The 13,873-nt window shown below is 45.2% G+C and overlaps 1 protein-coding gene across 1 annotated transcript in view; it reads right to left on the reverse strand.

Annotated features, from left to right (window-relative positions):
- arhgap17b (Rho GTPase activating protein 17b) overlaps positions 1-13,873 on the reverse strand; it is a 40,406-nt gene that overhangs the window by 2,913 nt on the left and 23,620 nt on the right. The window contains exons 3-18 of the mRNA XM_019881476.1: positions 6,986-7,090; positions 6,812-6,888; positions 6,558-6,669; positions 6,383-6,459; positions 5,724-5,826; positions 5,554-5,622; positions 5,386-5,467; positions 5,187-5,314; positions 4,832-4,943; positions 4,648-4,729; positions 4,490-4,570; positions 4,279-4,392; positions 4,093-4,184; positions 2,568-2,703; positions 1,591-1,848; positions 1,037-1,158 (exon numbers count right to left, since the gene is read on the reverse strand). Coding sequence (XP_019737035.1) covers positions 1,037-1,158; positions 1,591-1,848; positions 2,568-2,703; positions 4,093-4,184; positions 4,279-4,392; positions 4,490-4,570; positions 4,648-4,729; positions 4,832-4,943; positions 5,187-5,314; positions 5,386-5,467; positions 5,554-5,622; positions 5,724-5,826; positions 6,383-6,459; positions 6,558-6,669; positions 6,812-6,888; positions 6,986-7,090 — 1,750 coding nt within the window. The remainder of the gene's footprint in view (positions 1-1,036; positions 1,159-1,590; positions 1,849-2,567; positions 2,704-4,092; positions 4,185-4,278; positions 4,393-4,489; positions 4,571-4,647; positions 4,730-4,831; positions 4,944-5,186; positions 5,315-5,385; positions 5,468-5,553; positions 5,623-5,723; positions 5,827-6,382; positions 6,460-6,557; positions 6,670-6,811; positions 6,889-6,985; positions 7,091-13,873) is intronic.

Below are 13,873 nucleotides of genomic sequence, written 5' to 3' on the forward strand. Positions count from 1 at the left end.
TTTGTTTGGGTGGTGCTGGTGCCTGTTTCTTGGTGCCTGCGTTGGCAAAATAAGGAGAGAGAACAGAAAATGCATTGGAAATATTGTATTGCTTATTTACTCAGTGTGTACGGTGGGTAGCAGACATCTATTTGACAGGAGGCCTTTAGCGTTTCCATTCTGCGGGCTGTGGATTTGTACCACTGATGGTGTTGGGCTCCCTCCTGTGGTATGCAAAAGAACTGCATCCATCCGTTTATCCTCACAAGGGGTCGCGGGGCATGCTGGAGCTTATCCCAGCTGCCTTTGGGCGGTCGGCGGGGGGACACCCTGAACCGGTTGCCAGCCAATCGCAGGGCACACACAGACGAACAACCATTTTCGTTCACAATCACACCTAGGGACAATTTAGAGTGTTCCTGGAGATGTTCCCAAAGGGCATAAAAACAGTCTTGTTGCTATTGTTTATAAACATTACTGTCATATTATTTGTGAATAAAATTGACCTGATGATATTTTGTTTTGAGGGCACCATATCGTAACTGCAACAGAGGCGTTGTTGAGAATGCCGTAGTTTCACACCTGAGACGGGCATCTGCAACCCCGTTTTGGTCCGATGAGTATCTTTCGTATATATTGCATCACTGGCTGATGCTGACCTTGTCACACATCAAATGATCTGATTGTGGAATGCTGTGAGGAAGGTTCTGTGTGAAAGGCCGTTAACTCATTCACTCCCAAAGATGTTTTCAAACGTCTTTTCAGACTTGGTCCAGAATTAGCTGGTACTGAATGAGTTAAATTTCTGATGCGTCAAGTCTTCGGTTGTTGGGTGTTATGACTTATGGCTTGTCCTGTCAGGGATTGCCAGAGACTGTCACTTGTATGATTTGTCCGGCAGTTCTTTAACTTCACGTGCCCCTCCTGACACAAACCTTTTTTTTTTTTTAAATTTGGGCTTAGAACCAGCATTGCATTAATATGGGGGCACTGGTGGGGAACCAAGTCCACATCATGTGCCCGAAGGGCAACAAACATCCTGTGGCGCTCCACTTACCCCTACGGACCATGTGAGGACTGGGCCCCCTGGATCCACTTTGCGACTGAGGCGCTCCCGCGGTAAGATGGGCCGAACCATTCCTCTGTGGCGGCGGTGTGGATGTGAGCTCCCGGGCTGGGCTGTGGGCACGGAACGGGTCCAAATCATTTTCTGTGCCGAGACCGACATTCAAGGTTTTATGGTAGTACCGGCGCAAAGCAAATATGAAACGAAAACAACGCTACAAATAAATTGACACAAAAATCAAGATGATGCAACACTCGTAAATGTACGTCAAGCCAGATCGGACCAGGTCGTAGATTTAAACCCAATCAAGCAGGCTTAATGAGCGCAGAGCAGGGAGAGATTAAGCACAGAAAACAAGCAGGGAAGACATACAACATCACCTGGAAACAAAGCGTCACGTGATTGAACTTGTCAGACATTTTGAATTTGGTGGATTTCCGCCAAACAGAAGAGGTGCGGGGAGATCCGGGCGGTTTGGATTGCTTGAGAGCGGGCAGCGTTGCGGGGGGAGTATTTGCGGCCGCGGCAACTGGCTCGCTCCTTACCTGCTCTCCTCTGCGCCGAGCTGAGAGACCGATTGAGGTTGCGCGGCGGCTAGCTGGCCCCCAGCGCCCACACCGCCAGCCGGGCCCGGATGCTCGGGCTCCGGCGTGGCAGCTTGGGGCTGGGGCTCAAAGCCGACGGGACCCCCGCCTTCCTGGTTGGGCGGTAGCGCTTGGAAGGTGGGTGAGGTTAGCTGTGGCTGCTTTCTAATAGTGGTGGCGGCTCTACGAGGGTTGGGCTCCGGATGTTTGTTAACGGTGCTACGGAAGTGAAGGAGGGGGGGAGAGAGGGGGGCAAATCCCACACACACACACACACATATACACATTGTAAGAAAATACCCAGGAGAGCTCAAGAGGAACAGAGAGCAGACAGAGACGAGCCCTCCGAAAGCAGAACCGCGCTACGAACGTCAAGCCACATGAGCGACTTAACTCATTCACTCCCAAAGACGTTTTTAAACGTCTTTTCAGACTTGGTCCAGAATTGGCTGGTACTGAATGAGTTAAAAAGGAACCAACATCGCTGCACAGGACAGATGCCAGGAAGCCAACACACAACCAGCAACCTACAGTGTGACCTAAACTTTAATTGCAAATTACGGGGTTAACACAAGAGTACACAATGGAATTCGAACCACATTTTGCCAACATCAAGAAAAACCGAAGCGCTACATGTTTAGTTCCAGGAGAGGACACAAAAGGAAATCGACTCCAAAAGTATCGAAATCATACAAAAACGTTGCCGTTGACGGTCCCGACCGGTGGAATCGTGAGAGCTACTTTGGGACTAGAGCACAGGCTGAAAGTTTGGACAGGGCGGCTCTCGGGTGGGCGTTTCAGAGACTGTGATGGACTCATCGGCCACTACGTAGTGGGCCGACACTGCCGGGCCCCGCGAATCCTGCCTGCTCGCTGTCTTGGGGCGGGACGGGAGGGGGAGCGGCAGGCTGAGGCCGAGGTTGGCGCGAGACAGGTACCTGTCTTTGCGGGGAGGCTGCGTGTCCCCGTCTTGCCCCACAAGGCTCCCGGGGCGCTTCCTCTCAAGTTCGGCGTCCGCCAACGTCGCCGGGTGGGTGGGCATGGCGAACATACCCGACACGTTGAAGTCCACCTCTGGACAGAAGAAAGTAGTGAGGCAATACGGTTACGCTGAGAACCCGCAAACTCGTTCCGCTACGGGATATTGACTTGATCAGGCTTGTGTCAGCTACTGGATGTAAATTAGGACTCAACAATTTTCGCATTGCGATTTCAATTAGGAATTATGCTAAAATAAAGGCCAATGAAACATAAACTTCAATTCGAGGTGTTCACTTCCTAAAGCGAGTCTGGTGCGTCGTCGCTTCAAGCGCATTTCTGAGGCGGGGCAAACCTGAGCAAAGACAGACAGCGAAATGAACCAATCAGCGAAGAGCGGACGTGACGTTAAAAAAAAAAAAAAGCCTTCTTTTGAAAGAAATGCTCTCTGTGCCATCAGCTGCTGGGGGTTTCATGACTCTCTATGTCACAGGTGTCAAAGTCGAGGCCCAGGGGCCAGATCTGGCCCGGCACGTCATTTTATGAGGCCCACGAAAGCAATTCAAGCATGTCAACTTCCAAGACGCTTGCTAAAGTCTGAACCAAAATCTCAAATTGTCATATCTAATCCATAACAAGCATTTTTGAACATGCCATTTTTCTTGATTTCAGATGTCAAAACTAGTTGTCCATCTATTTGGTTGTTTGCGCATATTTGAACATGCAGGAGGCAGTTAAACTTTTATATGGTTTCACAAAATTCATAACGGCCCTCCAAAGGAAACCGTAACTACAATGTGGCCCGCGACAAAAACGAGTTTGACACCCCTGCTCTACGTATTTCTGGTTCTTTAACCCTTTCAGACACGCTGTAACCTGATAACATAATCAGCTGTCCACTGTAGTAACCGCTGTGCCTGAAAGGATTTAAACTGATTTAATGCTGAGTGACATTAACAAACTATCGCCTCGCCTGCGCGCCATTTTGAAAGAGGAAGGACTTCCGCCGCCGAAGAGTGACGTTGAGCACGACGGATCGGTCGCATCAAGTAAACAAATTTGATTGGACGATTCGTTTAGAACCGAGGCCCAGCTGCTGCGAATGGCGTGCTCTTAAGGACTATTTTCTTAGTGGGTGTGGCTTGCCAGACTACCGTCAACCATGTATTTTGTCATGTCATTTTGTCTCGATTTCAGGCGGGTGCCAAAAAAATTTGAATATTGAGGGCAAGTCATTGATTTCAATAATTTATTATACTTAAATTATATGTAATATAATTTAATTTTTGTCTCTTTCTGCCATCATCCTCGCAATTGAAACAAATCAAGGCTTGCAGCATTTCACTTTGTATGGAGGAAACGAATCTAACATGACAATTTCTTGGTACGCACCTGCATTTTTGTTTGTAATTTCTCTTTTCTACTTTTCAGCCAGTTTGGATTAGAAACTTTTTTTTTTTTTTTTAAATATCACTGAAGCATCACCTTCAGGAAAGAACCAATCAGCATGCTGGATGATCGGCTCAATGATGGCGACCACATGGACCGATGTTGCCGCAGCCATTTCTGCCAGTGTCCTGCGGCGATAAGAAAGATGAGAGAGGAGGTCAAAAGGTCAATCAAAGGCAACCGAAAATAAAACCCTTGCGAGTGTGTGCAAAGTGCCCTCACCCCTCCGTCTTTGCCCACAGCAGGTTGGGCCCCAGCACGATGGCGATGTTGCTGGGAGACATTTTGTTGACGTCGCGGTCTTGAGCCAGCTTGGCCAAAAACTTCACCAGGTACCTGTCAAGTATTCAAGATTATCAAAAACACAATTTTTCATTTGTTTGTACAGGTCTGCGTAATCTCTGAATTGTGAGGAAAGTCGGACAACACCTACCGAAAGTTGGCTTTGTGAGTTTTTGGTAAGCGGTCACATGTCACCCACAAAGCCTGAAGTCGCTTGTCAGGGTCAGACACACTGAAAGCACACACAGTGAGCAGAATCCCATCCCGGAACACACACAGACACACTTTCAGATGCGGGCGTCCTCTTACTTGGACGCCTGCGTCCACTCATCATACAGGCCAAAAGTCATGAGAGGTTCAGGAAGTTCCCTGAGGTACGACTTCAGGGCTCCTGTGTGTAATCAAACATATCAAAATAGAAGTTTGGAAACTGATGTGAAGTGGATCAGGTTTTCGGTTTTGCGAGGCTGTAAAAACACAGAAAGGTTGCTACCGGCGACGGCGTGGGGGTCGGAGTAGAACTCTTCAAGCTGGGAAGTGGAACAGTCCAGCGCGGCTTTCAACTTTTTTAGTTTGGAAGCTCCCGCTGCTATTCTGAAAAGACCCTGCGGGGTGAACACGGAGTGAATATGTGACAGGTGGCATCCAAATATCAATCGTTTTGAGCAGTGATTCGCAAGGCGTGGCACGAAAAACCATCAGCAACTACGTGCAGTTCAGTTGTATTTAACTTTTGACTTCAACACATCTGCATGTTATCTTTCAGAATTGCAAAATAAAAAAACTCAACTACTGGTTTTTTTTTTTGTTTTGTTTTGCCCAGCTCTCTCTTTTTCCCTTGCCCATACCTCTTCCTTCATCCCCGTCTCCAGCAGCATCATGACGCAGGCCTCAATGGGCAGGGCGATGTCACGGTTACTCCGCTTCAGGTGCTCCTCCAGGGCCGTGCCAAACGCCGGCTTCTCCGTCCACGACTCTGAAGTAAAACCGACTTTGGGGTTGATGCGCTCAGGTCTTCTTCCGGGTATGAAATACCTCGCTGCTCACCTTGCTGTAATTGTATATTCGGGATCGCCTCATCCAGAGCTGCCAGAGACCTTCTGTGGTAGTCTGCCTGGGCCTCTAATAACTGTCATACATGGACAAGTGTGAATGCGGCTGACTTTGATTGTCGCTCATCCCGAATGAAATGAAACTAGCCGTCGCGGGACTCACCATGAGATAATAGCGTGCGTAGTCTCCTTCTTTGGACGCAAAGTTGTACATGTCCGCTGATAACTGGTCCTGCGGGGAAAACATCCAGACACATTATCCCCCCAAAATAAAGAAAGAAATAAAAAAATACAATATTTTTGTCAGGAAGTGTAAGTGCAGTCGAAACCTACTTTACAGATTTCGACTTTGTTCAGAGCCTCGTCCATCTCGTCCTTGAGGGAGTCCACCTTAGCTGCCATGGCTTGGTTGCTGGACTTGGTGGCTTGATACCACCTGCATCACAATCAATTCTTAAACCCGAGAAATGTCTTCCAGGGGCCGACTGACAACTTTTGTAATGTACTGGATCGGCAACAAAAATGTCATGTTTTCTTCTAGGGCTGGGGGCTGTCAAATATTTTTACAATCGATTATGCTCGTGATTGTCCCCTTGATTATGAGTTATCGGATTTAAAAAAAAAAAAAAAAAAGACTATTTTGCATTTCTATTTGGGGTCATCGCCTCTTTGCATTCTATACTGTAGTATCTGTGACTTAGAATGTATGTGGGTTTTTTTTTTCCCCTCCTGACTCGGCGCAGTCGTGCCGACTTATTTCAACATTATTCCAGCTAAAAAAATAAAATGACCATTGCGAAGTTCTGGGCAGAGATTTTAAGGAAGTAAGGAAGTGTCCAGCTCGAGTTACTTCCTCGGCCTATGCGCCATCCCTCCACAAATGGAATCGCTGATTTCAGTATGTTCAACAAACGCACTTCCACTGTCACACTTTGGGCTTCTTGGACGTCATCCTAGAAAACGGCATTTTGCGAGAAGAACTGAAACTCAACCTTGTCTTAGCCGAGTCGTAGTCCAGGACCAGTTTGGCGAGTTGCTTCCTCTGTTTTAGTATGTTGGGTATCTCAATCTGTGGAGATGTCAAGTTTCAACCGAAACAGCAAAAAAAAAATTGACCACAGGGGAGAGAAAAAAAACCCAAACAAACATTCAGAGCGGGTTTTGTACCTCGGCCAGCGTGTTGAGAGGATCCAGAATGTCTCTCTCGATCTGCACTTCATACTGCATCAGTTCACTGGCCAACCTGCTCTCGGCCTCGCCGCACACATCCATCATCTTGCTGTTCACGCACGCACATCAGAGAGAGGAAATTCATGTGGCTTTGCTCATTCAAGAGAAAACACACAAACGCGTTCCTTATCGGTCCGTTTGCAATGTTGCTTCATGGCAAGCGGCTTTTAAGTTGGCGTTTCATCGCTCACCCGATCAGACTCTCGTCGCCCAGCTGAGAGCCGCCCTCTTGCATGGCCTGAGACAGTGCAGTCAATGGCAGCTTTTTCTAAAGGGGAAAAAAAAGATTAAAAAAAAAAAAAAGACAACTTCATGACTGAGAACTACACAAGTGAATGATGGCCGCCGAGTGTCATTGGACTCACGTGTCTCTTCTCGGTGTCTGTGCCCAGCTGACCCTGCAGACAGGACACCAGCCTCTTGTGCGTGTTGTGTGACATCAAGCGCACCAGCTCCATGCGCCTCTCGATCTGAGCGTCGACATCAGATAATTAAGACCCGAGGCGAACACACAGTTTATCATGAAAGGGAAGGGGGGGGTGGGGGGCAGAGAACGGCCTTAAATCCAAAACGATGGCATTTGTCAGGTGAGCGTTGGCCTCACTTCCCTTGTGTGGTGTTTCATGAACCTTACTATACACATGGTCGTTTCTTTTCGGCAAAAAACGCCTTACTTGATATATGGTAATTTTTTGGGGGCTAAAAATGCTTCACTATACATGGTTGTTTTTAGATTTTTTTTGATAAAAACCGCCTGACTATACATGGTCGTTTTTTGGGGGCTAAAAACGCCTTACTACACATGGTCGTTTTTTAGAGTTAAAAAAAAACACCTTACTAGACATGGTCAGTTTTTTTCGATAAAAAAACGCCTTACTATGTATGCATGGTCGTTTTTTTCGGCGAAAAACGCCTTCTATATAAATGTTGGTTTTTTTCGTTTAAAAACGCCTTATTGTACATGGTCGTTGTTTTTCAACAAAAAATGCCTTCCGGTCGTTGTTTTGGGGCTAAAAACCCCTTACTACAAATGGTCGTTTTTTCGGGGGCGAAAAACGCCTTACGATATACATGATCGTTTTTTGGGGGTTTTTTTCCACATAAAACACCTGACTATGCATGGTCGTTTTTTTCAGCCCAAAACACCTTACAATACTTGTTCGTTTTTTTTCGGCCAAAAACGCCTTACGATAGATACATGGTCGTTTTTTTTGACCCAAAACACCTTACTATACATGTTTGGTTTTTTTTCGGCCAAAAATGCCTTACTACTATACATGTCGGTTCTTTTGGGGCCAAAAACGCTTTACTATATATGGTCGGTTTTTTTTGGCCCAAAACGCCTTACAATACATGGTCGTTTTTTTCAGCCCAAAACGACTTATTATACATGGTCGTTTTCTTCAGCCCAAAACGCCTTACTAAACATGGTCGTTTGTTTTGGGCCCAAAACGCCTTACTATACATGGTTGTTTTTTTTTGGCCCAAAACGCCTTACTATACATGGTCGTTTTTTTTGGGCCCAAAACGCCTTAAAAAACATGGTCGTTTTTTTCGGCCCAAAACACCTTACTATATACATGGTCGGGTTTTTTTTGGCCTAAAACGCCTTACTATACATGGTCGTTTTTTTCGGCCCAAAACGCCTTACGATACATGGTCGTTTTTTTTTGGACCAAAATGCCTTACTATACATGGTCATTTTTTTCGGCCCAAAACGCCTTAGTATACATGGTTGTTTTTTTCGACCCAAAACGCCTTACTATACATGGTCGTTTTTTTCGGCCCAAAACGCCTTACTAGACATGGTCGGTTTTTTTCGACCAAAAACGCCTTACGATACATGGTCGTTTTTTTTACAGCCAAAAACCCCTTGCTATACATGGTCGTTTTCTTCGGCCAAAAACGCCTTCCTATACATGGTCGTTTTTTTCGGCCCAAATTGCCTCACTATACATGGTCGTTTTTTTCGGCCCAAATTGCCTCACTATACATGGTCGTTTTTTTCGGCCCAAATTGCCTCACTATACATGGTCGTTTTTTTCGGCCCAAATTGCCTCACTATACATGGTCGTTTTTTTCGGCCCAAATTGCCTCACTATACATGGTCGTTTTTTTCGGCCCAAATTGCCTCACTATACATGGTCGTTTTTTTCGGCCCAAATTGCCTCACTATACATGGTCGTTTTTTTCGGCCCAAATTGCCTCACTATACATGGTCGTTTTTTTCGGCCCAAATTGCCTCACTATACATGGTCGTTTTTTTCGGCCCAAATTGCCTCACTATACATGGTCGTTTTTTTCGGCCCAAATTGCCTCACTATACATGGTCGTTTTTTTCGGCCCAAATTGCCTCACTATACATGGTCGTTTTTTTCGGCCCAAATTGCCTCACTATACATGGTCGTTTTTTTCGGCCCAAATTGCCTCACTATACATGGTCGTTTTTTTCGGCCCAAATTGCCTCACTATACATGGTCGTTTTTTTCGGCCCAAATTGCCTCACTATACATGGTCGTTTTTTTCGGCCCAAATTGCCTCACTATACATGGTCGTTTTTTTCGGCCCAAATTGCCTCACTATACATGGTCGTTTTTTTCGGCCCAAATTGCCTCACTATACATGGTCGTTTTTTTCGGCCCAAATTGCCTCACTATACATGGTCGTTTTTTTCGGCCCAAATTGCCTCACTATACATGGTCGTTTTTTTCGGCCCAAATTGCCTCACTATACATGGTCGTTTTTTTCGGCCCAAATTGCCTCACTATACATGGTCGTTTTTTTCGGCCCAAATTGCCTCACTATACATGGTCGTTTTTTTCGGCCCAAATTGCCTCACTATACATGGTCGTTTTTTTCGGCCCAAATTGCCTCACTATACATGGTCGTTTTTTTCGGCCCAAATTGCCTCACTATACATGGTCGTTTTTTTCGGCCCAAATTGCCTCACTATACATGGTCGTTTTTTTCGGCCCAAATTGCCTCACTATACATGGTCGTTTTTTTCGGCCCAAATTGCCTCACTATACATGGTCGTTTTTTTCGGCCCAAATTGCCTCACTATACATGGTCGTTTTTTTCGGCCCAAATTGCCTCACTATACATGGTCGTTTTTTTCGGCCCAAATTGCCTCACTATACATGGTCGTTTTTTTCGGCCCAAATTGCCTCACTATACATGGTCGTTTTTTTCGGCCCAAATTGCCTCACTATACATGGTCGTTTTTTTCGGCCCAAATTGCCTCACTATACATGGTCGTTTTTTTCGGCCCAAATTGCCTCACTATACATGGTCGTTTTTTTCGGCCCAAATTGCCTCACTATACATGGTCGTTTTTTTCGGCCCAAATTGCCTCACTATACATGGTCGTTTTTTTCGGCCCAAATTGCCTCACTATACATGGTCGTTTTTTTCGGCCCAAATTGCCTCACTATACATGGTCGTTTTTTTCGGCCCAAATTGCCTCACTATACATGGTCGTTTTTTTCGGCCCAAATTGCCTCACTATACATGGTCGTTTTTTTCGGCCCAAATTGCCTCACTATACATGGTCGTTTTTTTCGGCCCAAATTGCCTCACTATACATGGTCGTTTTTTTCGGCCCAAATTGCCTCACTATACATGGTCGTTTTTTTCGGCCCAAATTGCCTCACTATACATGGTCGTTTTTTTCGGCCCAAATTGCCTCACTATACATGGTCGTTTTTTTCGGCCCAAATTGCCTCACTATACATGGTCGTTTTTTTCGGCCCAAATTGCCTCACTATACATGGTCGTTTTTTTCGGCCCAAATTGCCTCACTATACATGGTCGTTTTTTTCGGCCCAAATTGCCTCACTATACATGGTCGTTTTTTTCGGCCCAAATTGCCTCACTATACATGGTCGTTTTTTTCGGCCCAAATTGCCTCACTATACATGGTCGTTTTTTTCGGCCCAAATTGCCTCACTATACATGGTCGTTTTTTTCGGCCCAAATTGCCTCACTATACATGGTCGTTTTTTTCGGCCCAAATTGCCTCACTATACATGGTCGTTTTTTTCGGCCCAAATTGCCTCACTATACATGGTCGTTTTTTTCGGCCCAAATTGCCTCACTATACATGGTCGTTTTTTTCGGCCCAAATTGCCTCACTATACATGGTCGTTTTTTTCGGCCCAAATTGCCTCACTATACATGGTCGTTTTTTTCGGCCCAAATTGCCTCACTATACATGGTCGTTTTTTTCGGCCCAAATTGCCTCACTATACATGGTCGTTTTTTTCGGCCCAAATTGCCTCACTATACATGGTCGTTTTTTTCGGCCCAAATTGCCTCACTATACATGGTCGTTTTTTTCGGCCCAAATTGCCTCACTATACATGGTCGTTTTTTTCGGCCCAAATTGCCTCACTATACATGGTCGTTTTTTTCGGCCCAAATTGCCTCACTATACATGGTCGTTTTTTTCGGCCCAAATTGCCTCACTATACATGGTCGTTTTTTTCGGCCCAAATTGCCTCACTATACATGGTCGTTTTTTTCGGCCCAAATTGCCTCACTATACATGGTCGTTTTTTTCGGCCCAAATTGCCTCACTATACATGGTCGTTTTTTTCGGCCCAAATTGCCTCACTATACATGGTCGTTTTTTTCGGCCCAAATTGCCTCACTATACATGGTCGTTTTTTTCGGCCCAAATTGCCTCACTATACATGGTCGTTTTTTTCGGCCCAAATTGCCTCACTATACATGGTCGTTTTTTTCGGCCCAAATTGCCTCACTATACATGGTCGTTTTTTTCGGCCCAAATTGCCTCACTATACATGGTCGTTTTTTTCGGCCCAAATTGCCTCACTATACATGGTCGTTTTTTTCGGCCCAAAATGCCTTACTATACATGGTCGTTTTTTTTCGGCCCAAAACGCCTTGGTCGTTAGAAAAAGTCTGACTAAAAATGAAAACGATGGCCAAGACCAGGACTTGAACCCTGCACCTCTGCACTTTAACGGCGACGCACTTACCAATCAACCACGGTGTCGCTGCTGTACTGAGTTTGTCAGGACCAACCCAAAAAGGTTTTTACGTACATCGTCGTACAAAAAAGCTTTCCACGCAAACTTCCCAGAGGAAGGCAGAGAGCTGGATTGGGTGAAAAATGCCTTACTATTCATGGTCATTTTTTTCAGGAAAAAAATGCCTCAATATACATGGTTGTTTTTTTTTTGGGCAAAAAAAAGGCCTTCCTTACATGGTCATGAGAAAAAGCCTTACAAAGCATGCAAACTCTGCAGACGATGGCCGAGACCTGGATTTGAACCGTGCACCTCTGCGCTGTAAAGCCGACACATTAACCAGTCAACCACGGTGGCACTGGTCTTCTGAGGTCATCGGGACTCACCCAAAAAGGTGTTCATGTACATAGTTGTAAAAAAAAGCTTTCCCTGCAAACTTCGCAGAAGAAGGCAGAGAGCTGGATTGGGCGGCAAAACGCCTTACGATAAATGGTCGTTTTTTTCGGCAAAAAATGCCTTCCAATACATTGTCGTTTTTTTTGGCAAAAAACAGCTTCCTATACATGGTCATTCAAAGAAGCCTTAACGTACATGCAAACTCTGCAGACAATGGCCGAGACCTGGATTTGAACCCTTGACCTCTGCGCTGTTAAGCCAACGCACTAACTAGTCAACCATAATCGTGCTGTTCTACTGAGCTTGTCAGGACCCACCCAAAAAGGTCTTCATGAACAAAGTTCAAAAAAGCTTTCCATGCAAACTTCCCAGAGGAAGGCAGAGAGCTGTATTGGGCAAAAAATGCCTTACTATTCATGGTCATTATTTTCAGAGCTGTATTGGGCAAAAAAATGCCTTACTATTCATGGTCATTATTTTCAGGAAAAAATGCCTTACTATGCATGCTTGTTTTTATTCGGCAAAAAACACCTTCCTCTTCATGAGAAAAAGCCTTACTATACATGCAAACTCTGCAGACGATGGCCAAGACCTGGATTTGAACCCTACACCTCCGTGCTGTTAAGCTGAGACATAAACCAGTCGACCACGGTGGCACTGGTCTTCTGTGATCATCAGGACCCACCCAAAAACGTCTTCATGTACATCGTAGTACAGCTTCCCATGCAAACTTTGCAGAGAAAGGCAGGGAGCTGGATTGGGCGACAAATGCCTGACTATAAATGGTCGTTTGTTTCGGCAAAAAAACGCCTTCCTATACATGGTAGCATATTTCGGCTAAAATTGCCTTACGATCCATGGTCGTTTTTTTCGACAAGAAACACCTCCCGATACATGGTCATGAGAAAAAGCCTTATTATACAGGCAAACTCTGCAGACGATGGCGAGACCTGGATTTGAACCCTGCACCTCTGCGCTGTTAAGCTGTCACATTAACCAGTCAACCACGGTGGCACTGGTTTACCGAAGTCATCAGGACCCACTCAAAAAGGTCTTCATGTACATAGTCCAAGCAAACTTCGCAGAGGAAGGGAGAGAGCTGTATTGGGCGAAAAATGCCTTACTATACGTGGTCATTTTTTTTCAGGAAAAAAATGCCTCACTATAAATGGTCGTTTTTTTCAGCCCAAAACGCCTTACTATACATGGTCGTTTTATTTCGGCCAAAAACGCCTTACTAGAGAGCTGTATTGGGCGAAAAATGCCTTACTATATGTGGTCATTTTTTCTCAGGAAAAAAACGCCTTACGATACATGGTCGTTTTTTTGGCCCAAAACACCTTACTATACATGGTCGTTTTTTTCAGCCAAAAACGCCTTACTCTAAATGGTCATTTTTTAGAGCCAAAAACGCCTTACTATACATGGTCGTTTTTTTCAGCCAAAAACACCTTACTCTAAATGGTCGTTTTTTTGGGCCCAAAACGCCTCACTATACATGGTCGTTTTTTTGGGCCCAAAACGCCTTACTATACATGGTTGGGGTTTTTTTTGGGCCCAAAACACTTTACTATACATGGTCGTTTTTTTGGGCCCAAAACGCCTCACTATACATGGTCGTTTTTTTTTCGGCCCAAAACGCCTTACTATACATGGTCGTTTTTTTCGGCCCAAAACGCCTGACTATACATGGTCGTTTTTTTTTTGGGGCCCAAAACGCTTCACTATACATGGTCGTTTTTTTGGTGCCCAAAATGCCTTAAAAGAAAAGTCATGGTCATTTTTTTTCGGCCCAAAACGCCTTTCTATACATGGTCATTTTTTTCGGCCCAAAACGCCTTACTATACATGGTCGTTTTTTTT

This window comes from Hippocampus comes, unplaced genomic scaffold (genome assembly GCF_001891065.2).
Source record: "Hippocampus comes isolate QL1 unplaced genomic scaffold, H_comes_QL1_v1.1 scaffold458, whole genome shotgun sequence".
In the NCBI taxonomy this organism is placed as follows: Eukaryota; Metazoa; Chordata; class Actinopteri; order Syngnathiformes; family Syngnathidae; genus Hippocampus; species Hippocampus comes.